This window comes from Gouania willdenowi, chromosome 9, assembly GCF_900634775.1.
Source record: "Gouania willdenowi chromosome 9, fGouWil2.1, whole genome shotgun sequence".
NCBI lineage: Eukaryota > Metazoa > Chordata > Actinopteri > Blenniiformes > Gobiesocidae > Gouania > Gouania willdenowi.
The window spans coordinates 34708259-34731999 of record NC_041052.1 but is presented as its reverse complement, the minus strand read 5'-3'; the positions used below and the strand labels follow the sequence as shown (position 1 = coordinate 34731999).

At 36.0% G+C, this 23741-nt stretch overlaps 1 protein-coding gene across 8 annotated transcripts in view; it reads right to left on the bottom strand.

The window, feature by feature from the left end:
- smtnb (smoothelin b) overlaps positions 1-23741 on the bottom strand; it is a 112637-nt gene that overhangs the window by 33093 nt on the left and 55803 nt on the right. For all 8 annotated transcript variants that reach the window (XM_028457191.1, XM_028457194.1, XM_028457196.1 and 5 more), the window contains 4 exons: positions 19053-19149; positions 6836-7521; positions 3955-4006; positions 1223-1798 (listed from right to left, as the gene is read on the bottom strand). In XM_028457191.1, the coding sequence (XP_028312992.1) occupies positions 1223-1798; positions 3955-4006; positions 6836-7521; positions 19053-19149 (1411 nt within the window). The remainder of the gene's footprint in view (positions 1-1222; positions 1799-3954; positions 4007-6835; positions 7522-19052; positions 19150-23741) is intronic.

Here is a 23741-nt window from a genome sequence, read left to right as displayed (position 1 = left end):
CTTCCACGCCCCTTCCATTGTCACACCCTGACTCCATCTTCCCTGTTCCCTCCCCCTCGCCTAGGTGTAACACTGCCCTCTCTTTTTATATCCTCCCTTTAATAAAGTGTTTCTTACCCTTCCTTAGGGAGGGCTGGTGATGCTCCCAATTATGCAATAAAACATTCATTTTTTTAATTGCAATAATAAAACATGCATTGCTTCTGGAAATGTGCAGACAAGGAAAAAAACAAAAAAAGAAACTCCAAGTAGTGTCAAATTCATTTATAAGTTACTTAAATTCCACTGGTCTCTTGTAACAGCCTGCAAACGTCATTAGTTTCTAAATCAATGCCTTAACTGGATTTTGTTTTTAAAAGTTATAGTAAAAAAAAAAAGTTTGGTAACACGTTACTTGAAGTTTTATACATAAAGGCTGACATTACGCTGTCATTATTACCACATGACACCTGTAATTAGCATGAATAAGGTGTCATGAAGGCGGCTGTCATTAAGTGTCATTTGTTACCCTAACGTTAACCCCTTCGTTACTTTAACCTGAACCCTAACCCTACCGAACCTCACTAGATCCCTCCACCTAACCCAAAAAATGCCAACATAGCTCCAAAGGTGTCATAATCACAATCAGATATACTTCATTTATCCCACCGCAAAATAGCTTTTTTTTTTTTTTTTAAAAGATGCTCTAGAATATTTCAAATGAAAAAAAAACACAAACATAGAACAGAAAGAAAAGAAAAGAAAACATAAATAATTAAATAAAAGACTGTTAATTAAATAGGGATTAAATACAAGTGCACACCTCCATGAAAATATAATAAAAATATACATGTATACAAATACAATAAATACTTAATGAACAAGATTAAATTAATTCATTAATTTAGCAACAGGTGTCAATTTAGCAAACGACAGATTAATGACACCTTATTCATGCTAATGACAGATAATGACAGTGTAAAAGTTATTTAAAGTTCTGCTGCATGTCCAACATTAAACTAAAACCCAGTGAACTGTTAAATTAAAACAACTTGCAACTGTCGCTAATGCTTGTTCATGTGAATCTTGTTGAGTTTCTTCTTTCTTATTGTGAATTTTATGTTTTGATAAGAGCATTGAGATGACTTTGTTGTAAATTGCGCTATACGTATAAAGTTTAATTGAATTAAAACAACTTGCTCCAACATGTCTGCAGTAACACAGTAACAATGTGAGGTCCTACCTGGTCTCTGACCCATAGCGGTGTTGGTGGTGATGCGTGGGCCCAGGTTGGTAATGGGCACAATGTTGGTCCTTCCAGTCGATGCAGAGGAGGCGGAGCTGGAGGAGCTGGAGGTGGTGGTGCGCCCATCTTTGATCTCAATAGTTAGAAAAGTCTTCATGTCCTCGTCTTCCTCTCCCTGGGTGCCTCTGCTTCCAGCTGCTCTCCCTGGGGTCCTGTCCTCCTTTGAGTCACTGGAGGCATGCACATCTTTTTCAGCTGGATGTCTGGCCCCGCCCCCTGAGCTCTGTGAATGGCTGGCAGATGACAGCGGTTGGCTGGCTACGCCCCTTGGCTGAAGCGGAGCAGCAGAGGTGTTGGATGGCTTGTCTCCAGATGTGCAGAGCGATGCTGCTTTGTGTGTAAACATCTGTGTGGATCTGGAGAGGCTGCTGGAGGGCGTCCCGTTCCTCAGAGGAGTTTTCCTCAGAGCGGGGACGTTGGAGCTTTGGCTTGCCTCCGTGAACTTGCGCATTCGATCACGGACAGAGTTGGTGCGGTGGAATTGTTCCACAGTCACATCTTTTCTTTCAGGAGCTTTAAACATAAAATGCAGGAGGAGATTTAAACATCAAATCTCACTAAGAAACATGAACTTTTCTTTTCTTTCTCATAAAATGTCCCTTAAGCACGCTAAAGCAGGGGTTCTCAACCTGAGGATTGCAAGACACTGGGAGGAGGTCGCCAGATGCCTTCAAGAAACTAAGATTTTCTTTAACAATTTGAGCCCATTTTTAGTTTTTATCCTTTTTTTTGCAACTACACTAAACTTATACCATATTTCAATCTATACTTTCTGTTGCCATATTTTTTGCTCTATTTAATGTATTTTGCTACATTACCCCCCTTCCCTTTTTGGCATTTTTTCCAACTTTCAAGACATTTTCAGCACTTATAAACCCTTTTCACCACTTTTCCACCTAATGTTCCATATGTTGACCCATTATTGTCACTTTTAACCTCTTTTCACCATATTTCATGCTTATTTTTGCCAATTTAACCACATTCACAATTTGTTATGCCCATTATTTGCCAGTTTAAACTAATTGTTCCTGCTTTTTTCTGCCACTTTTAAGCCAATATTGGGAACTCTTTTTACCATTTCTTCTGTATTTGCAATTTGAAAGTTTTAACCAATTCTGTGCTTTTCAAAATCCCATTTTACCACCTTTTCCACTATTTTTGGTCACTTTCAACCCATTTTATTTCTGATTAAAACAAGGATTTGCATCTTTAAGATGACTATATGCTATAGCACAAATAATAATAAACTTCTTGGATAACAGTGGATTATTATTCAGATAAATAAATAAATGTGGTTATCACAGATTCATAGAACAATGGACCATCATTTTGCTGACTTTATGGATGGGCCCCAAAAATCTCTCCCCTTTATTTCCCCTTATAGATGGTCCCGCATGAATGTTCTAGAATGTTCATACCTGTGTTCAACCACCTTCAGCAACAGTGGGGGGTCCCCGGTCTCTGGAACCTTTATTTTGGGGGTCACGGGCTGAAAAGGTTGAGAACCACTGCTCTAGAGACACAAATCCTAATTCGACTTCACTTTTAAAAGCTGCATTTATCAAAGCTATTGTCTCCTCACATCGCCCTCCCCTTCAGAAGAACTCCATGAATCCTATTCATTCTCTACCCTCTTTATTTTTTTCTCAAACACTATTTTGCATGACATACGTTCTACAATTTACCATCTTTGGGTTTCTTCTTGTTTTACTTCAGTTTCCACTGTTTGGTTTTCTTCTTTTTCTTACTGTCTCTGATCCCTAATACTGTCAGCTGACGTGCACATAGCTAACGGTGTCTGACAGTGAGAGAGAGAGAGAGAGAGAGAGAGAGAGAGAGAGAGAGAGAGAGAGAGAGAGAGAGAGATCCGATCAGACTAATTTGTTTTATTTTAAGTTATTTTTTAAATTAATTTAATTCAATTGTAGAATATTCTTATGTTTAAGTTTAAACTTTATGTAACTCTGAGATGGGCAACTTTTGGGATTTCAAAGCATTAATACATGTGTATTTTTTAAGTTGATTTTTATATTTTTCTTTCATTTCAAGTGTTTTAGTTGTTGTTTTGTTAAGATTACTGCTAGTTTTGTTTGAATTGGTAATTGTATTGTGTGTTTTTCTGTAATTTTGATGGTTTTTGAAGGCATTTCGTGTACTTCTGTTGTTCTGTTAAAACATTTCCAACATTTTTGTAGTAGTATTGCTTATTGTTATGTGTTCTTCTAATATTTTGTATGTTTTTTGGAATCATTTTGTATGTTTTGAGTACATTTTTGTGTATTTTAATCATTTTGTATATTGTTCTCTTATTTTTGTAAATTTCTGTAGTCATTTTGTGTATTTTTGCTGCTATTTTTTGTATGTTTATGTTGGGGTCGCACAAAATTAGACGAAGGACCAAGCGTGGCCCTCGGTTTTTCCTCATACCAGCTGTTACCATTGTTCTAACATCACTCGATCAAGTCATTTCTAACATCCACTACAAAATAAGAAAAGTATTAGATCAATATCGGCCAATTCACAAGGCAGCAATATCGGTATCGTATCGGAAGAGAAAAAGTTGTATTGGGACATCCCTACATTAGTTGTGTCATGTGAAAAAATTGAAACAAGTTCAACAGGTCTTTAAATATTTGTCATTTCTTTCCTTCTTTCCAACAGTTCCTTACCATAATCCTTTGTATTGTCTTGGGAGTTGCAGCGTTCTCTGTTCAGTGTTACCTAAAAAAGAAACACAGTGGAGAAGATTAGAGATTGAATCCAGGCTTTTTTTTTTGCATGAATTGACAATCAAAGAGCTCCATGTTAAACAGGGCCGTAATGCACACTGACGAGGGCCTTGCATCATCGCACACATCCACACAATCCTAAACACGGCATCGACTGCTGGTGTTTTTGTTATGTAACATTTGTGTATGGAGTGACTCTGTGGGGCTCTGTCCTTTTTTTGGTCTGTGGGGCCACAATGAATCCCTGAGTGTTTACATTGGTGTCCAAAGACCGTGCATCAGCGCGTGATACGAGGAACAATAAAAGACATCCAGGGTCTGCCTTAGGTAAACACTTTTAGTCAGGCGACACAATGGCGTCATGGGGACCCAAAGATGGGACGTTAGCGCAGAAACAGCAGTCAGTGTACAGAGGTGAAATTAATGGATTACAAGTACTCACGTTACTCTAATCGAATCGCTTTTTAGGGGTACTTGTACTTTTTCAGTATATATATATATATCATTTTATTTGTACTTAAGTACGTTTTAAAAGAAGTCAAGTCATTTGTTACATGTCTACACCCAACCGTGACTGAGTAAATTATTATTTTTTAGGGATGTAACGATTAATCGTAAGGCAGTTAAAAATCGTATCGTGAACCCAGTATCGTGAATCGAATTGTATCGGCAGTTGAGTGAATCGTTATATCCCTATTATTTTTTGTGATAAAATGATCAAAGGATATTTTGAAATGACAAAAAAATTAAACAAAATGACCAGACAATTAAATTCACCACATCATAGCGGACCAATCAGATTAAACGTAATGCACGGCACCAAAACAGCATTAAATGGAGGTTATTTTCCATCAACTTTCTACCCATATGTATATATACTTTTATTTGTTTGTATTAATTATTAGTGTTAATATTCTTGCACCTTATCTTTCATTTGCACATTTTCTTTGTGTAGTCTTGCACCTTTTTTCCGCGTGTGTATAAATATTGTTTTTATCATTGTTTAACATGCAGCTCTAATTACCCCTCTGGGTTTAATAAAGTATTTTCTGATTCTGATTATGATGTTTGGCTTGGCACTGTTTTAGAGTTCATGAATGTAACTATACTTTACTTTCTTATTTTTGAATTGAATTCATTGGTGTTATTTTTTACATTTTGAAAAACCTTTTATTTTATACAGATACCTTTGTGGAAAATAAACTATGTTCCAATTGTGCAAAATGTGGTTTTTAAGTTTATACATGAGATGTTTACTGTATGTAAGGGAACCGTGGCAAGATTTATTAACAAAATTAAACGTGGAGGGTTAAAGTAACTACTTATGTTCACTTAGAGTACTATTTAATTGAGCTACTTTTTACTTCTCTGTGTATTTTATGTATGACTTACTTGTACTTGAGTACATTTCCAATCCAGTAACAGTACTTGTACATGAGTAGGATATATCAGCACTCTTTACATGTCTGGTGAAGGGAACCAGACACAGTCAGGTGCAACGTTTGTTTGTGTAACTAAGGAACAAGAGCTAAACAGCATCTTTGTTTATGGATGCCGATGTGACCTGTTTAACAGAGTGTTGGAGCTCCTTTCAACAGATGAAGAAAGAAAACTATCAGTGGAATTGCTGTGGATTTTGTGGCTCAGCACCCCACTCTAGTGGAGCATCATGGATAAGAATCATTACCATTTTCCAGGGTTGGGGTTGTAATTACGTAATTGATAATTAATTACAATCATGACAATTGTAATTGAAAAAAAATCAAAATGCTGTTGTAATCATAATTCAATTGTGAATTGAGTTGAGATAATTGACTGTAATTGTAATTGGCATGGAAGTTATATAAAAATGGTCATTTAGTATTTAATTCAATGTAAAACTGGGGAACTATGTCACTAGTTCTATGTCTTACACATACATTGTTAACAATTATCAAAATATGTTTCACATCAGGTTTTCCTTTGTAATTGTTACTGTCATGAACATTTTAGAAAAACTGTCTTATGATGTAATTAAATGCAGAACCAGAAAACAATGTTATGGTTCTATGGCTTACACATAGGCATACGTAGTTAATTATTAAAATATGTTACATATTATGTTCACCTGTCGGTTCACATTAGGATAATTTTACCATTAAAAAAATCTTAATCTAGGGCTATACTGACGCCCACACCAAAAATATTGATACCAATATTTTCATGGATTAGGAAGCCTAACAAGGTAACCACGAAATGAGAAAAAAGTTAGATGTGTGTGTGTGTGTGCGTGTGTGTGTGTATGTATATATATATGTATATATATATATATATATATATATATATATATATATATATATATATATATATATATATATATATATATATATATATATATAATTTTTTTTTGTGTATTTTACAGCTGATTTAAGACATGGGTCAAAACTGAGCCGTTATCATAAGAGATGCTAACAGAAAGCTAACACAAGAAGGTGGTTACTTTTTATGGGGTTTAGTAATTGTGATTAATTGTAATTGTGAATGTAATAGTAATTTACTTTCAGGAGAAAAATAATATTAATTGTAGTTGGTCACTGTTGTCATAACTGAGCTGTAATTAAACATGGATAATTGAAAACGTAATTGTAATTTAGAGATGTAATTGACCCCAGCCCTGCCATTTACCATATCTGAGTTTCTTAGATATAAAATGTCCAGTATTCCTCAGGTTAAACACTAAAATAGTTTCTTTTTATTTATTAAAATGTGACTGAAATGATGCTTACAGCCTCTGGATTTCTGCTTTAATAAAGGACAAGACCATGTCTTTGATCTACTCTACCTTTTGATGTAGGACGCCATTGTTTTCCTTGGCGCTGCCGTTGAGCAGTCCGTTTACTGGACCAGTTGAGGATAAATCTGGCTCATCTGACAGCTGGTCCACAGAACACTTCTGGTTGAACTGAGCCTGGATACTGACTGGATCTTGGCTTCTGCTCTCATTCTCTGAGTCTGTGCTGCAGGATGAACCACTCGTCACCACTTCCACTTCATCTGACGGGCCCGTCTCTTCAGAGAACACGCTCTCGCTTTGGTCAGAGGTCCCAGAGTCGGTTCGCTTCCTAGACAACAATCTGTCTGACGCTCCAGAGCCGAGACGTGGTCTGGCACATGGATCTGAGACATCCGAGCCCAGTATCTGTCTGACGTTAGATAGAGAGCTGATGCTACGCTCAGATGCTCCCGAGTCCAGCCGTCCACGATAAGAGGAACTCTTATCTGAGGCGCCAGAGTCGAGTCGGGCTCTGTAGGGTGAGCCCAGAGTCTTATCTGAGACCAGGGAATCTAGATTGGACCTGGAGAGGAGCGAGGAGCCACTGCGGTCAGATGCTGTGGAGTCGGACCGTTGACGGTGTGACAGAACCAGATCAGGTTCTGGAGTCACGGTTTCTCGCTGATGCTGAATCAGCATTGGTCCTTCATCCTTGACCAGGTGATCCAGAACCAGCACCATGTCTGAGTCCGAGCCTGTTGCAAAAGATACGCAAAGTAAAAAGTCATTAAGGTTTTACTGACTGGTATAGGTACAGTTTTACAAATTCATTAGAAAAAATACATAATATACAAACATTTTTAAATATATATCTAAGTGCCATAAAACACAGTGACTGTACAATATCTATTAGGGCTGGGCAAAAAAAATCAATTTAATCAATTTATCAAATTTGGAGATAAAAACTATTTTCATTTTGCAAATTGGAATTTCTGAAAAAAATTTTTTTTTTTTTTTTATTTATCATTTTTTTCCCACCACAGTTTTTTTCAGACTTTCTCACGTTCCGTCCTTGTGGGTTATCATAGCTCGATGTGAGCCAGCCCCCCTCTTCATGTACATGTGTTTACCCTTTGAGTAGGCTATATGTGTGCCACAGGCATGTTTGATTTTTTATTTGGACTATGCTGAGATGCTAAGGGAAGAGTTTATTTTTTTAATTGTTATGTTATATGTTATAAAATATGTAGTTATCTGATTTCTTAATCAGAAAATTGAAGCTACTGTGAAGTTGCTGTTGCACTTTTGCTTAAACCAGGGTTAAAGCTTGAAATTGTTGAATGACAGATCCTCATTTATTTTTTATTTTGGGATTGTTTATGCATTTTAACTCTTGAGAACAATCACAGCAATAAAGTTGCACTTTTGACAATATATCTGATGTCTGCAGTCATTTTGAAGTGCATTGAAAAAAAAAAAAAAAAAAATCAAAATCGAATCGAAATTCAAATTTTTCTTTTAAAAAATCTGAGATTTATTTATTTTTTTAGGCAAAATCACCCAGCCCTTAAATATATATATGAATTCATTTGTTGTTCTTTTTAAAAATACAAGTTATTTTTTGCTGCTCGAGTCATGCGACTTGGTTCTTCTTCTGTTGTGCTGTTCTTCAAAATGTGAATGTGTACTTTGCTCTCTCATTTTTGTAGTGGTTTTGATCATTTTTGTGATTTCTTCTAATAACTTGTATGTTTTTTGGACTCACATCCTGCAATTTTATATGTTTTCAGTTAATTTTGTGTATTTTGGCTATCATTTTGTATATAGTTTTGTTATTTTTGTATGTTTTTGTAGTCAGTTTGGGAGTAGTTTTGCTGCCATTTTCTGTATTTTGTATGTTTATGTTGGGGGCCACACAAAATTATATTAAGGCAACAGGTGGCCCTCGAGCCACTGATGTAACCCACTGGTTGATAATAAATGTGTCAGTTTTTCTCATACCTACTGTTGCTATTGTTCTAATATCACATGATCAAATCTTTTCTAACATTCACCACAAAATAAGTAATAAAAGTACGTATGACCTGTGCTGACATATCCATATCGACCAGTACCCAAGGCAGTGGGGGGCGGAGCTGCTTTCTTCTTGTAAATAGGACATTACATTTAATTTTTTTTTTTAAAGCAGACTAAATGCTGGGATTCATTGGATTTTTGAATGCCTGAGGAAGATTTTTTGAGACTACTTTTGATGGAATATATGGATTCAGTGAGACATTAAAAAGGTGAGCTGTGCTGGCTTGTATATGTCGACATTTCTTTCCAAGTTGCACAAAATAATTGAGTGTGTTTGTTGTGATGGTTGTGTCGGAACGGAAGATTCAAAGATTTCAAACGGAATGTGATACTTGTGATCACTTAAGAGCGTGAATGAGTGAGAAAATGCATTTTCACCCGTATTCAGGGCGGTGGATGTAAAATGACGCGTTTCTGCACATTTTTGTAATCAGCATAATCAATTATGTACAACTCTCACCCAAAATAAATCTTTAGTTGAGAACTGTAGAGCAAACTTTAGATCAAATGAGTCAAACTCAAGGCCCGGGGGCCAAATCTGGCCCTTTGGAGAATCCAATTCGGCCCACAGGAGAAAATAAAAATGACAGAGAAAACATGAATCATTGTATAAATGAAGCAACAATATTTACACGGCTCACAGTTTTCGAGGTGCTTATATAATATGTTTGCAGTCATTTTAATAAAAAAAAACTACTCAAACTGAACCTGAAATTATTACACAATATTTCCCTTAGTTTAATAGAAATTAATCACAAAAGCTAGAAAATTTCAAGTGAAGATCCTGTTGGGACCGATATCTATCATTTATTGCTTGGATATTGTCGGTTTCTTAAATATTTTGTATTTTATGTATATGCAGAAGTGCAAATAGGGCCCAATAATGTTGAAATTACTCATTTTCCTTCATAAAATCAGTGGCCCACTTGAGATCAAACCACTCTGTATTTGGCCCCTGAACTAAAATGAGTTTGACACCCCTGCTTTAGATGATGAAAAAATAACATAAAAAATTAGGGAAAACTTGCAAAAAAACAGATAAAATTTACTCTGAAAATAGACTAAGTAGACAATATAATTACATAATTTCATCAAAAGATGTGACAAAAAGGCACTTAACCTTTTTATTGATCCCCAATTGCCTTTTATGTCTTTTAAACTTTTGCCTTCCCTTTTTTTGAGGTTTGTTTTGTTTGTTCTGTTTTGTTTTGTTTGTCATTTCTTTACTTATTTAATTAATATATATTGAAAAAATAATAAAAAAAAATGTTCAGGGTACTTTTGAAGACAGTTGTCTGAGAAAATGATTATTTTTTTGTTAATTAATGCATTAATTAATGTAATTAATGTAAAATTATGTTACTTATCATTTTTGCATTATTGTAAGTGTAATATACAATAATGCAAAAATGTGTTAATCTCAGGACAGTCTATACATTCAATAATTTTTTTTCTTTTGCCCCCCCTGGCAAGAATCTGAAACTCCGCCTATGCATTAAGTTCTGAGTAAAAACTCAGAACTTGTAAGATAAATTGAAATCTTCCATATAGCATTGATGTCTCTGAGGAACCGAGCCAGGAATGATGAACCAGGATCAGAGAGGAGGCATGTGGAGGCATGAGGGGATGTAGACGTTTCCTCCTGAATGGTTGAGTTCCTGAGCGAGATGGGCCAGATTACGTCGGTGGATACGCGTAAAGCAGAAGAAAGGCTCACGAGTGGAGAAGAGGAAGCACGTGGGAGGCGAGCAACTAAAAGGATTCTTAAAGAAAGTGGGGGTGAAGGAGAGACGAGGACTTCCAAGCCCATTCCCAGGAAACCACAGCACATAACTCAGTGGCACCCACATCCTCCTCCTCCACCTTCAACACCCCATGGTGCTACTACCACAGCACATTTGGCGGCACGTTTGCAACCAAATAGAGTTTACGAGTATGCATGGCTTTCATTTACCCACTGGATCAAAGAGGAAAGAGCCTCCCGTCTGAAACTCTAACACAGTGTTCTAAAACTTTCTCTTATTTCTGAATCCAAGCCCCCCCCTTTTTTCCAACTACAACATTTTGTTTAGAAAACGAATTGTAAACAACTATAGATCATAATGATAGAATGAATTAGTGATAACACTCTAAAGAATCTCATGTAGTAAATTAGTAGAAAGAAACAGTATTTAGTGCAGTGGTTCCCAACCTTTTTTGGATCGTGACCCCATTTTGATTTTTTTTAACTGTATTTTAGCTGAAATAGATTTATATTTCACAAAGTGAAATTATAGTAATACAGTTGTTTAAGATTGTGTGTTGTTTTAACTTTACAAAATTTTAAAAATCTATTTAAATTTTGCAGAAATTTCAGGCGACCTCATTTAAACTCCAGGCGACCCCACATGGAGTCCTGACCCCAAGGTTGAAAAACACAGATTTAGTGGCTCCTGAATAGATTTATTTCTATAGTTTTTATCATTTCCAGTCACCTCACGCCTGGTGTGGGACCAAGACTGACACTTTATTTGATAATTTTCCTCTCTCTCAAGTACCCCCTGTAGTGCCATTGCGTACCACATGTGTCAAACTCAAGGCACGGGGGCCAAATCTGGCCTTTTAGACTATCCAGTTTGGCCCGCAGGAGAAAGTCAGAGTTAGAAAGACAGAAGAAACATAAATTATTGTGTAAATTACCACATAATTCAGTTATAGATAGCTCAGCCCTTCTAAATACACATATTTAATTAAACTTCACAATATTTGGAGGATTGCAATTTCCCCATGCTTTTTGTTCAAAGAACTCAATTTTCCTGAAATTATTTCACATAATTTCCCCAAATTAAAAAAAAACTAGTACAGTGCCCCTCGGAAGTATGCATTCATGTGTGGAGCAAAAGGGGTATATTTGCGGGTGCAAAATGTGGGTGCAATTTTCCTGGTTTAATTCTATGGGACATGTGCATGACTTCATCACTTTTACATTTTTTTGTATGGTGTATTTTTCTGTAATGTGAGTTTTTTGGAGTCATGCGTATCTTTCTGTAGTCTTTTTGTGCATAAATGTTTGCTGTTTTTTTTATTTCCATTTTTTTGTAATGTATGTTTTTTTGGAGTCACGTGTATTTTTGTATAATTCTGTAATGTATGTTTTTTGGAGTCATGTGTATTTTTGTATAATTATTGTTTTTGTTGCTATTGCAGTGATTCAGGAGTAATTTTGTGTATTTTTCTGTAAAAGTATGTTTTTTTTAGTCAAGTACAGTGCCCGTCGGAAGTATGTATTCATATAGTGAGAGCTTAAGAAGAGTTGTCAATTATGGGCATAATAATAACATACTCTGTAGCATTATAAAGGGGTATATTTGCAGGTGCAAAGTAAAATAGTGTGGGCAATTTCCCTGGTTTAATTCTATGAGACATGCACATTTTTAACTCATTTTTATATTTTTTTCGTTTGGTGTTTTTTTCTGTAATGTACAGTGCCCGTCGGAAGTATGCATTCATGTGGGATTATAAGTATTTAGTTCAGTGTATTCTGAGTCATTTTCATGTTTTTGTTGTCGTTTGGTGTATTTTTCTGTGTTGTCTTTTGTGTAATTTTTGTATAAATATTTCGTTTTGTGTATTTTGAGTCATTTTCATATTTTATATATATATATTGGGACGTGAATGTTAAAATTGCTCGTTTTCCCGCCTAAAGTTTGCGGCTTATTTAAGATCAAACTAGTTCGTATGTGGCCCCTGAACTAAAATGAGTTTGAAACTCCTGATATAGACCTAGAAATCATGGAGCAGGATCATGTGCAACATTAATTAAAGAATTCAATTATTTTAATCGTCTTTGATGCGTAACCCCTGCAAGAAACTAAGGACGACGTTCACAGATTGTACTTGATGATGCCATAAATAAATTCACATCAGACGGTGATTAAAAAGGTTGTGTAATTATGCAACCTGGTCTGAATAGAAAATGCGTAAACAGCAAACGAAGTGGACAAAAAGCTGCTCACATATTGCACTGGATGCTTCATTGCACATTAGGATCTTATTCAATCATCCACTCAACCTAAACTCAATTACTGGACAACTATACGAGTGAAGGGGCAGCCAAAACATACAGCTTCTTCACTAACCCTTTCTTTTTTGGTCTTTGCCTTTGGAAGCCATCGTTACCTTTTGTGTTGTGCGTCCGTTTTTCGGGGAAAATCCCCTCTGCTGCTGCATAATGAGAGACTCGTTTCAGCTTGAAAATAGCTGGAAAAGCCAGAGTCTGTTGCCAGTTTGGTGAGTGGAGAACAAAGAACCGCACAGATTTGTCATTGTTCAGCCTATAAAGTGAAGCAGTGACCCAGGGAGAGCCCGTGTTTGTCCTCAGTGCGAACCGGTCCATGCAAGTTTTTCAACGTTGCCTCAGCAGCTCAGAATCAGGGGTTAACAAGGGTTCATTATGACTCTTTGCTTTAAGACTGGCAGACCAGCTTTAAACAAGATCACGCTCATCAAAGTAAAAGCTGCTTCAAACAAACACCACTGGGGTTTTTTTAACATTATTTTTAAACACTTTTTAAATATTCCAATTCTGTATGCGCTTAATGCTGAACAGCAAGGGTCTACAGCACAGTTGTTCTCAACCTTGGGGATGGGACCCCATTTGGGTTCATGAAACACTGGGAGGGGGTCACCATATGCCTTCAAGAAACTAAGAATATCTTATATAATAACAATTTGAGCCCACTTTTGCTTATTTTTACCCTTTTTCTGCAACTACACCAAACTTGCCATATTTTAACCTATTTTCATCACTTTTTCTTGCCATATTTTTGCTCCTTTTAATGTATTTTTGCTACATTACTCACATTTCTGCCACTTCTCCATCACATTTCAACACTTTTTGTACACATTTTTCCACTCTTAAGACATTTTCGACACTTAAAAACCCTTTCCACCAGTTTTCCAACCTAATGTTTCATATTCTGACCCATTATTGTCACTGTTAACCTCTTTTCACCATATTTCATGCTTATTTTTGTCAATTTAACCACATTCACAATTTGTCATGACCAGTATTTGCCAGTTTAAACTAAATGTTCCAATACTGACACTTTGAACCCTTTTTACAACTTTTTGCCCACTCTAATTTGAAACTATTAACCAATTTCTGTGGTTTTTAAAATGCCATTTCTCCACCTTCTCCACTATTTTTGGTCCATTTTAACCCATTTTATTTCTGATTAAAACAAGGATTTACATCTTTAAGATGACTATATGCTATGGTGCAGATAATAATAAACTTCCTGGATAACAGTGGATATTATTCAGATAAATAAACAAATGTGGTTATCACAGATTCATAGAATAATGGACCATCATTTTGCTGACTTCATGGATGCCCTTTATTCCCCCCTATAGATTACATTTTTACCCATATATGGGGTATGGTTGAGCTGACACTGGTTGGAATTATTTCCAAAGATTTTGCATCATGAAACCACAAACCCACCGTAACTGTGGCGTCATCGGAAAAATCAGAGGATTAGTGAAATCATCAGAGGGACCATTAAATTGTACAGCATAAGGAAAACTCAACTGGGCAGTGGACTAGAGGAGGAATATTACCACATTTCTACTCATGATACATTCACTACACTAAAAATGACTTTCATATATCTTCATATAAAGCAGAGATTTGATGTGATCTCCTGATCCAAGGGCCACATTATGAGAATTTACTAAATTTAATATGGTACATTTTGTTTCCCTTTTGTGTGTTTTAAGTGTCATTTTGTGTGTTTCTCTCCTATTTTGTGTGTTGATTATCATTTTGTAAATTTTTGCCGTTAATGTGTGGTATTATTTAGTAATAATGAATTTATTTCAAGTTAGGACACTTTGCAAAACATATACAGTATATATATATATATATATAGTTTTTATTTTGTGCATTATGTAGTCTTTTGTGCTATAGTTGTCATTTAGTATATTCTTTCTCTTATTTCGTGTGAGTTTGTTGTCATTTCTTTATTTTTGTTGACGTCTTGTATATTTTTCTGTTACTTTCATGTACTTTTGTGGTGATCTTGTGTATTTTTCTGTCATTTTGGTGTGTTTTTGGAGTCATTTTGTGCGTTTTCTTTCGAGGGCGCACAATATTAAACCAAGGGCCGCATGTGGCCCCCAGTCTGCCAACTATCCGTGTCTGATTCAGACTGTCAATTCAGACCTTTCATTTTAGTTTGAATCTAAACCAAAAATCTGCACAAAACCCTTAAATTCCTCACGTCATTGTTGTCAGAAGAATAATGGTTTTACTGTTAGTGATTTTCTGCTTTCGCTTAGAAATGGTCAGCTCCAGATGCTTTTAGAACAGTGGTTCTCAAACTTTTTTGGCTCAAGTACCCCCTTTCTCTAACTTTTGAATCCAAGTACCCCCTTTATCCAACTACTACATTTGGCTCAGAATTCTGGGAAAAAACAACTATAGAGCATTAATGATGGAATGAACGAGTGATGACACACATTTTAAAGAATCTCATTTTGTAAATACGTGGAATGAAACAGTATTTAGTGCTTCCTGAATAGATTTATTTCTACAGTTTTTATCATTTACAATCATTCCTGCAGGATGTGGAACCAAGACTGACCACATGTTCTAATCAAGATCATTTCTATCATCATTTTGTGTGTTTTTAGTGTCCTTTGGTGTATTTTGCTGTTGTTTGTCTGTTATTTTTATTATTCAACATATTTTTCTCTTATTTTTGTGTTTTTGTTGTCATTTTGTGAGTTTCTGTTCATCCTTATTACATTATAATTTTTAACTAAAAATAAACATAAACCCCATATTTTTAATGCTTTCATTTGTTAATTTTCCTCTCTCTCAAGTACCCCCTGTAGTGCCTTTGCGCACACCTAGGGGTACTCGTACCCCCATTTGAGAAACACTGCTTTAGACAATACGAAGTGATGAAAGACTTCAGGTTTTGTGCAGAAAAAAAAGGAAAATACATGGTAAAACGGCTGTAAGACATTGTGTCGCTGTATGACACAAGTATACACGACTTCTGAAAGATGGAAAACCATTAGCAAGGTATAGCATAAACCTAAAACAGCGTTTGAGCTTCAGAATTAAGACATAATTGGAATCGTTAACATAGAACTCGACCAAAATATTAAAAATAATGTAGAAATGCAGATTATTTTAATAGTTGAGTTGTTGGTGCCATTTGAAATCCATTGCAGTAAAACTTAAGTCAAGTTATTATGGTTTAAAAGTAGCTGTGAGGGCTCTGTTCTTGGACCCTCAAAATGAATACATTACTTTCTCCTCATTTTACTTTGTTGAAAACAAAAACCTCCTACGGGAACCACAAGGTCAGCCAGGCAGTGCTCAGTTTACCCCACCGCCTTTAAAGGCACCTTTTAACCTTGGCTTTTCATTGGTGGTCCTTTTTTTAGGTGATCCATGTTTCACCCTGGCCTAAATTGTAAGGCTGTGATAAATCCGTGGGACAGTGGGAACTTTCACCACCACGTACAGCGTGCCTCGGTTGTGTTCTGGTATTGGCTTTATTTAGCAGAGGTGTGGTTCCTGGGTTTCTCCCAATAAACCCAACAACAACCCTACTTGGTCAATGGGAAGGAGGTGAAGCCAGAACAGACCAGGAGTCGACCAGGCCACACAGAACGCACTATTACTGTAAATAAAAGCTTAAAAATATTCTCCATTTAATCATTGTTACATTTACAGCTGGTGCCAAATTTGCATCAATTTGAAAACTGCCGATTTTGGAATAACAGCTGAAACGGCACAATATGTGCCACTTTGGGCTTTTTCCACTGTAAAGGCTGAAAATAGACCAAACCATGAATGGGATCGTACCAATACTTACTGGTATTTACCAGAGGTGTAAAGAGTACTGATATCTTCTACTATGTAGAAATACTGTTGATTGAAATTGTACTCAAGTACAAGTAAAAGCAAGCAGTACTAGTACATAGTACTCAATATAAAAGTTACTATCGGTAGTTACTTTCACCCTCAACGTTTATTTCTGGTAATGAATCTTGCCATGGTTACCTGTATACAGTAAACATATTGTAAAAAAGATGAGACAAAATCTTTTTTATTTGATCAAATAAATTATTTTTTAATAAATTTATTTAAATAAATTTACTTTAAATAAATATATTTAAATGAACTAAACTTTAAATTTAATGAATGCATTTAAATTAATTGAAATTTAATTAAAATAAATTAATTTTATCTTTTTTTTTCCACAAAGGCATCTGTATAAAATCAAAGGTTTATTAAAATGTAAATTTTTATTTTTGTTTTTAAATACCACCAGTGAATTGTATTCAAAATAAAAAATAAAAATGATCAGGCTCTAAGTATAGCTAATTTACGTTTAATCAGCTATGATGTGATGCATGCATTTGATTGTTGAAATGTAACAAATTATTTTACTTAATTTGAATCGCACTTAAGTACAAGTAAAATGACTGATTTAGAAATATCCTCAAAAAAGTACAAGTACCCATAAAAGCAACTTAATTACAGTAATGTGAGTACTTGTAATCCATTACGTTCACCTCTGATCTTCAACAAATACCGGTACTTCTTGTTGTTTTACGAGCTACTGAATGCTAACTGTGTGTGCGAGCCCCCATGAGAACAACGTACTTTCATTTACCCCTGAAGGCGTTCATTCATTGAACGTTATCAATGGTTGAACTAACAGAGAGGTTAATGAAATTACTTCACACTAAAGAAGTCAACGTCATGGAGCCTTTAGCTTGGAATGACTCCAAACAGGTAATAAAGTTAGATGAAGGAGCTTAAAGAGCTTGGACTAATACGACCTCCTGACCGACGCCTCCAGAGAACGAATCCTTTGGGGAACTATTTTCACAGCCACTGAAAAAGGAAAAGGCATCATGGGGTAATGTGTGCACTGTGGAGTCACAAACACACGCACAGAAGTGTGCATTGTTGTGTTTCGTGCAACCAAAGTGGAACCTTTACGTGACTGTTTACTGTGTATACAGGCGTCTGTGTGCCAGTGATTGAGAACATATGACACGACTAAATCTGACATAAGCGTCAGGGTGTGAGTGTGACCGTAGGATAGGGCACTATATCGTGAATCAAGATATATAGAGAGTTCTTTTTTGGCAATACAGAAAATTACAATATTGCCTATAACAATATATTAAATTACATTACAATACTCGTTTACAGGAGTCACTGCTTTCGCTAACTCTCAGAATAACATGAAAAGTATAGTTAGATGGATTTCCGAGTGCGTCCTAACTATAGAACTCACTCACACATGCTGTCCCATATTGAAGAAAAAGCCCAAAGTGGCACATATTGTGCCGTTTCAGCTGTTATTCCAAAATCGGCAGTTTTCAAATTGATGCAAATTTGGCACCAGCTGGACTAGGCCTGGAAATGTGATAAAACCATGTCAAGAACATAAATCCAAAATTTAAAGAGGAAATATGAACACTGAGTCTAGGAGGAGAAAATCACTTTTAAAGACGGTGTGGTTTGGCCAAAAATTAAGAAAAAGTAGATTTCAAAAACATAAAAAGATACTTAAGAGAACTGAAAAGTAGTGAGAAAACTTGAACATGAAACATATTTTAATAATTGTTAACGACATACAGTATGTGAACGCCATAGAACTCTAACATTGTTCTCCAGTTTTGTGTTTTAATTAAATTGTAGTTTTTATAGAATTTCCATGCCAATTACAATTACAAAGTCAATTATCTGAACTCAATTACAATTACATTTTTTCAATTATAGTTACAATCATAACTACGCCATAATTGTAATTAATGATCAATTCCACCATTACAATTATAATTGATACCATTCCCAACCCCGGTTCAAACAAAAAGAACGACGAGGTGGTGCTAACGAGCCCCGAAACAGCATCAAGTAGAAACAATAAGGCCTTTGCTCCGCCTTTGGTGTCGTTTGTTAATAAATGTGCCTGTGTGGCATTTTGATCCTCAAATTTAACCCAAAATGTACTTTCTGGTAAGACTGAGTTAAAAATATTGACATTTATATCTTATATTGCCATTTTGAGAAAAAAATATCGAAACGTGTTTTGATCCATGTTGCCCAGCCCTATGCGATGGCAATGGTTAAAGCAGTAAATAAAGTGCAGCCTTGTGAACAATCAAAGGGCTGCCCACTGGTGTTTCTTACCTAATCTCTGGCGCTCTTGGCTTTGTTGTGTCTGCTGAGTACGTAACTCCTGGATCTGAGATCTGACACGCTCGCTGTGGCTCTCTCGCTCCGTTTCCTGTGGAAAAAAAAAAAAGATGAAAATCCACATCTTCACACAGCTGCAAAAAAAGCCAGACAGTCAATCACAATGAAATCCTGTGAGGTCACCGCTTTACAAGTGGCAAATCTTTTGTTGAAGGTTGAGGAAAAAACAGCGATGATGATGAAAATATAAAAGCAGCTGGGGGAAAAAGGTTTAATTTTCTGTGAGAATGTCAAAATAAGAGTCTGTTTGAAAAAGGGTGTCAAACTCATTTTAGTTCAGGGGCCCATAATAAACTCAGCAAGTTATTTTTGTCTTCTTTTTGAATAATATGTTAAAGTTTCCTTCTCCACATGGACAATCAGCTGCACAAATAAGACTCTCCACCAACACTCCTCCATCCCCCAAATAGGTGCAAGGTTTTAATCAAAGGGTAAAAGGCTCATGTGGTGATAAAGATGTTGAGCATCTTTATGTTAACAGTGATGCACATCACAGCTAATATATACAGGTGCTAGTCATAAAATTAAAATATCATGAAAAAGTTTATTTCAGTAATTCCATTCAAAAAGTGAAACTTGTATATTATATTCATTCATTACACAGACTGATACATTTCAAATGTTTATTTATTTTAATTTTAGTGATTATAACTTACAACTAATGAACTTTAGTTTAATTAACAACTAATGAACTTTAACTTTAATTAATTAATTGGTAAATCCCTTGGTTAAATAAGTATTTGATCACCTACAAACAAGCAAGATTTCTGGCTCTCACAAACCTGTAACTTCTTCTTTAAGAGGCTCCTCTGTCCTCCACTCATTACCTGTATTAATGGAACCTGTTTGATCTCGTTATCAGTATAAAAGACACCTGTCCATAATCTCACAACAGTCACACTCCAAACTCCACTATGGCCAAGACCAAAGAGCTGTCAAAGGACACCAGAAACAAAATAGTAGACGTGCACCAGGCTGGGAAGACTGAATCTACAATAGGTAAGCAGCTTGGTGTGAAGAAATCAACTGTGGGAGCAATTATTAGAAAATGGAAGACGTACAAGACCACTGATAATCTCCCTCCATCTGGAGCTCCACGCAAGATCTCTCCCCGTGGAGTCAAAATGATCAAAACGGTGAGCAAAAATCCCAGAACCACAGGGGGACCTGGTGAATGACCTGCAGAGAGCTGGGACTAAAGTAACAAAGGCTACCATCAGTAACGCACTACGCCGCCAGGGACTCAAATCTTGCAGTGCCAGACAGGTCCCCCTGCTTAAGCCAGAACATGTCCGGACCTGTCTGAAGTTTGCTAGAGAGCATTTGGATGATCCAAAAGAGGAATGGGTGAATGTCATATGGTCAGATAAAACCAAAATAGAACTTTTTGGTAAAATGCTGAGTTGGATCCAAAGAACACCATACCTACTGTAAAGCATGGGGGTGGTAACATCATGCTTTGGGGCTGTTTCTTTGCAAAGAGACCAGGACGACTGATTCATGTAAAGGATAGAATGGATGGGGCCATGTATCGTGAGATTATGAGTGAAAACCTCCTTCCATCAGCAAGGGCATTGAAGATGAAATGTGGCTGGGTCTTTCAGCACGACAATGATCCCAAACACACTGCCCGGGCAACAAAGAAGTGGCTTCGTAAGAAGCATTTCAAGGTCCTGAAGTGGCCTAGCCAGTCTCCAGATCTCAACCCCATAGAAAATCTTTGGAGGGAGTTGAAAGTCCGTGTTCTCCAGCGACAGCCCCAAAACATCACTGCTCTAGAGGAGATCTGCATGGAGGAATGGGCCAAAATACCATCAACAGTGTGTGAAGACTTACCGAAAACGTTTGACCTCTGTCATTGCCAACAAAGGGTACATTACAAAGTATTGAGATTAACTTTTGGTATTGACCAAATACTTATTTTCCACCATAATTTGCAAATAAATTCATTAAAAATCCTACAATGTGATTTTCTGGATTTTTTTTCTCATTTTGTCTCTCATAGTTGAGGTATACCTATGATGAAAATTACAGGCCTCTCACCTTTTTAACTGGGAGAACTTGCACAATTGGTGGCTGTGTAAATACTTTTTTTTCCCTATTGTATGTGTTTTCAACAGCTAGTTTTGCAAAATTGCATTTGGTTGTTTGAATTGGAATAAAAAAAAAAAAAAGGGGGTCGTGATTTAACAACCGTGGCAAAATGTGGGTCCCAGGGTGAGACCAGTTGAGAACCTCTGGTCTAAAATATTAGCATCATTTATTTAAAAGCTACTCTCCATTTCCAGTTAATTCCAATAAATAATCTCCATGCAAAGTTCCTTTTGTTGAATATTCCCAAAATTCCAGATATTAAGTTCCTGTGGAAATGTACTTGGAATTTTCCGCTTGCCCATTTGCAACCCTAGACTTTACAAAATACACAAGAATTTGAAAATATAATCCTTAGTCAGATTTACAGCCTACTATTACTCCAAAATGCTTCTGAAAAAGATCTAAAATGAAAGCATGTCTCCAAACCAAAGCACACAACCACAGCCAGGTTAGTCCTGTGTAAACAATGTCATCTCAGAAAGTGTCAGGAGACTATTTAAAACGACCTGAAATAAAAGCTGGATGACCGTGTGCTCACCGACCAACCACACACTGTGCACTAAGTCACATTCTGCTCCATTGACTGTGACCTTCCTCGACCTTGGGCAGATTACAGGGCGGAGCGGCACAATCACGAAGAACAAACGTAATTAGACACTGCTGCGGGACTCGGCAGCACAAACAGGAAAGGTGAGGCGGGAGTGTGCTTTATTTTGTAAATATGGCAAAGATTTGTGGCTACAATCACCAAGACGACAACATTAAATCATTCCCATTTAAAAAAAAAAATACAAGATATTGAAATTCAAGTAGTTTCACTTCTAATTATTTTTATTTATCATTTATTTCAATTTAATAGAAACAGAAAAAGCTTTAGTAGTATGTGTACATACATTTCCCCATTTGTAGCCTACATGGCTAATGACATAATATGTATTAATATAAATATTGTAAATCAGTGGTTCTCAAACTTTTTTGGCTCAAGTACCCTCTTTTCTCTTATTTTTGAATCCAAGTATCCACTTTTGTCCCAATAAAAGCTTTTGCTTAGAAAACCTTTTAAAACCAACTGTATATCATAATGATGGAATAAATGAGTGATAACACACATTTTAAAGAATATAATTTTGTAAATAAATGGAAAGAAACTTCTTTGTATCGTGAACTCATTTTGATATCAAGAATTTCTGGTGACCCCAAAGATACATTTTTTTCTAGAATTAGTTTTTGATCATGTTTGAACTCATATATATATATATTCCTTTACTGTATTTTAGCTTGAATTTAAATTATAGAAATACACTTGTGTATTGTGTGCTGTTTTAATAAGAAAATTCAAAAACCGATTTAAAGTTTTTCAGAAATTTCAGGTGACCCCATTTAAACTCCAGGTGACCCCACATGGGGTCCTGACCCCAAGGTTGAAAATCACTGATTTAATTCTATAGTGTTTATCATTTTCAGTCATCTCACATTGGGTGTGGGACCAAAACTGACACTTTATTTGTTAATTTTCCACATTCTGTCTCTCTGAAGTACCCCCTGCAGTGTCATTGCGTACCCCTAGGGGTACATGTACCCCCACTTGAGAAACACAGTTGCAGATAACAAATAAATACACTGCTCAAAAGGGAGTGGGATGAAGTAGCACTTATTACCTCCCACCCCCATTTTTCATTCAGTTTTACAAACTTATGTTCCTGATATTTTCAACATTACAACAATTAATTAATATTATATTATTCACAAGGCTGATGACAATAAACATGTTAGATCCTATCACTCTTCCTCAGCTTGGTACTTTGAGAAAATAATGCTCTACTTGTGAGTGCCCAGAGTCAATGTGTTACACATTTGTTCAGAGCTTTAAAGTTTGACAAAATAGTCTTTTATGACATGTTTTTTAATCTGTTTTAATCTGTTTTTGATTAAAATCTAAATTCCAAGTGCTCCAAGTCACTTTTTCCAGCTTAAACCTTTTCCATATGGAGCAAAGAAAGAGCAGGATGGATTTTAAAGAATGGAAATGTGTTCTAGGACTTCTAAAAGAGCAGGAAGAAGTCTGAAAGGTTGTAAAAAGAGCCTTAATGAGTCTTTAAAAAGGTTGGAGTAAAACAAACAAAGTTCAGCAAACAATGAAAGGAGCAGCAGCTCTATATAGTGTGAGAGTCACTCCATCAGGACATGTCACAGAGGAGAATGATTGGTTTCCTACCAGCAAAGACAGACGTCATTCCAACGCTCCCACTAAACCACAGGGAACGGATTCCTCACAGACTGGGAGGCACAGAAGAAAAATATACAGGAACGTGAGATGGAGACAAACCATCAGGGTTGGTGTCAATTACATTTTTTGATTACATTTACGTCTTCAATTATCCATGTTCAATTACAACTCAATTATGATTGAATTTAAATACAATCAAAATTTCAATTATTATTTTTCCCCTGAAAGTCAATTACAATTATATTCTTGATTACTAAATAACCACATTGGCTCAGTGGTAGAGTGGGTCGTCCAATAACCGA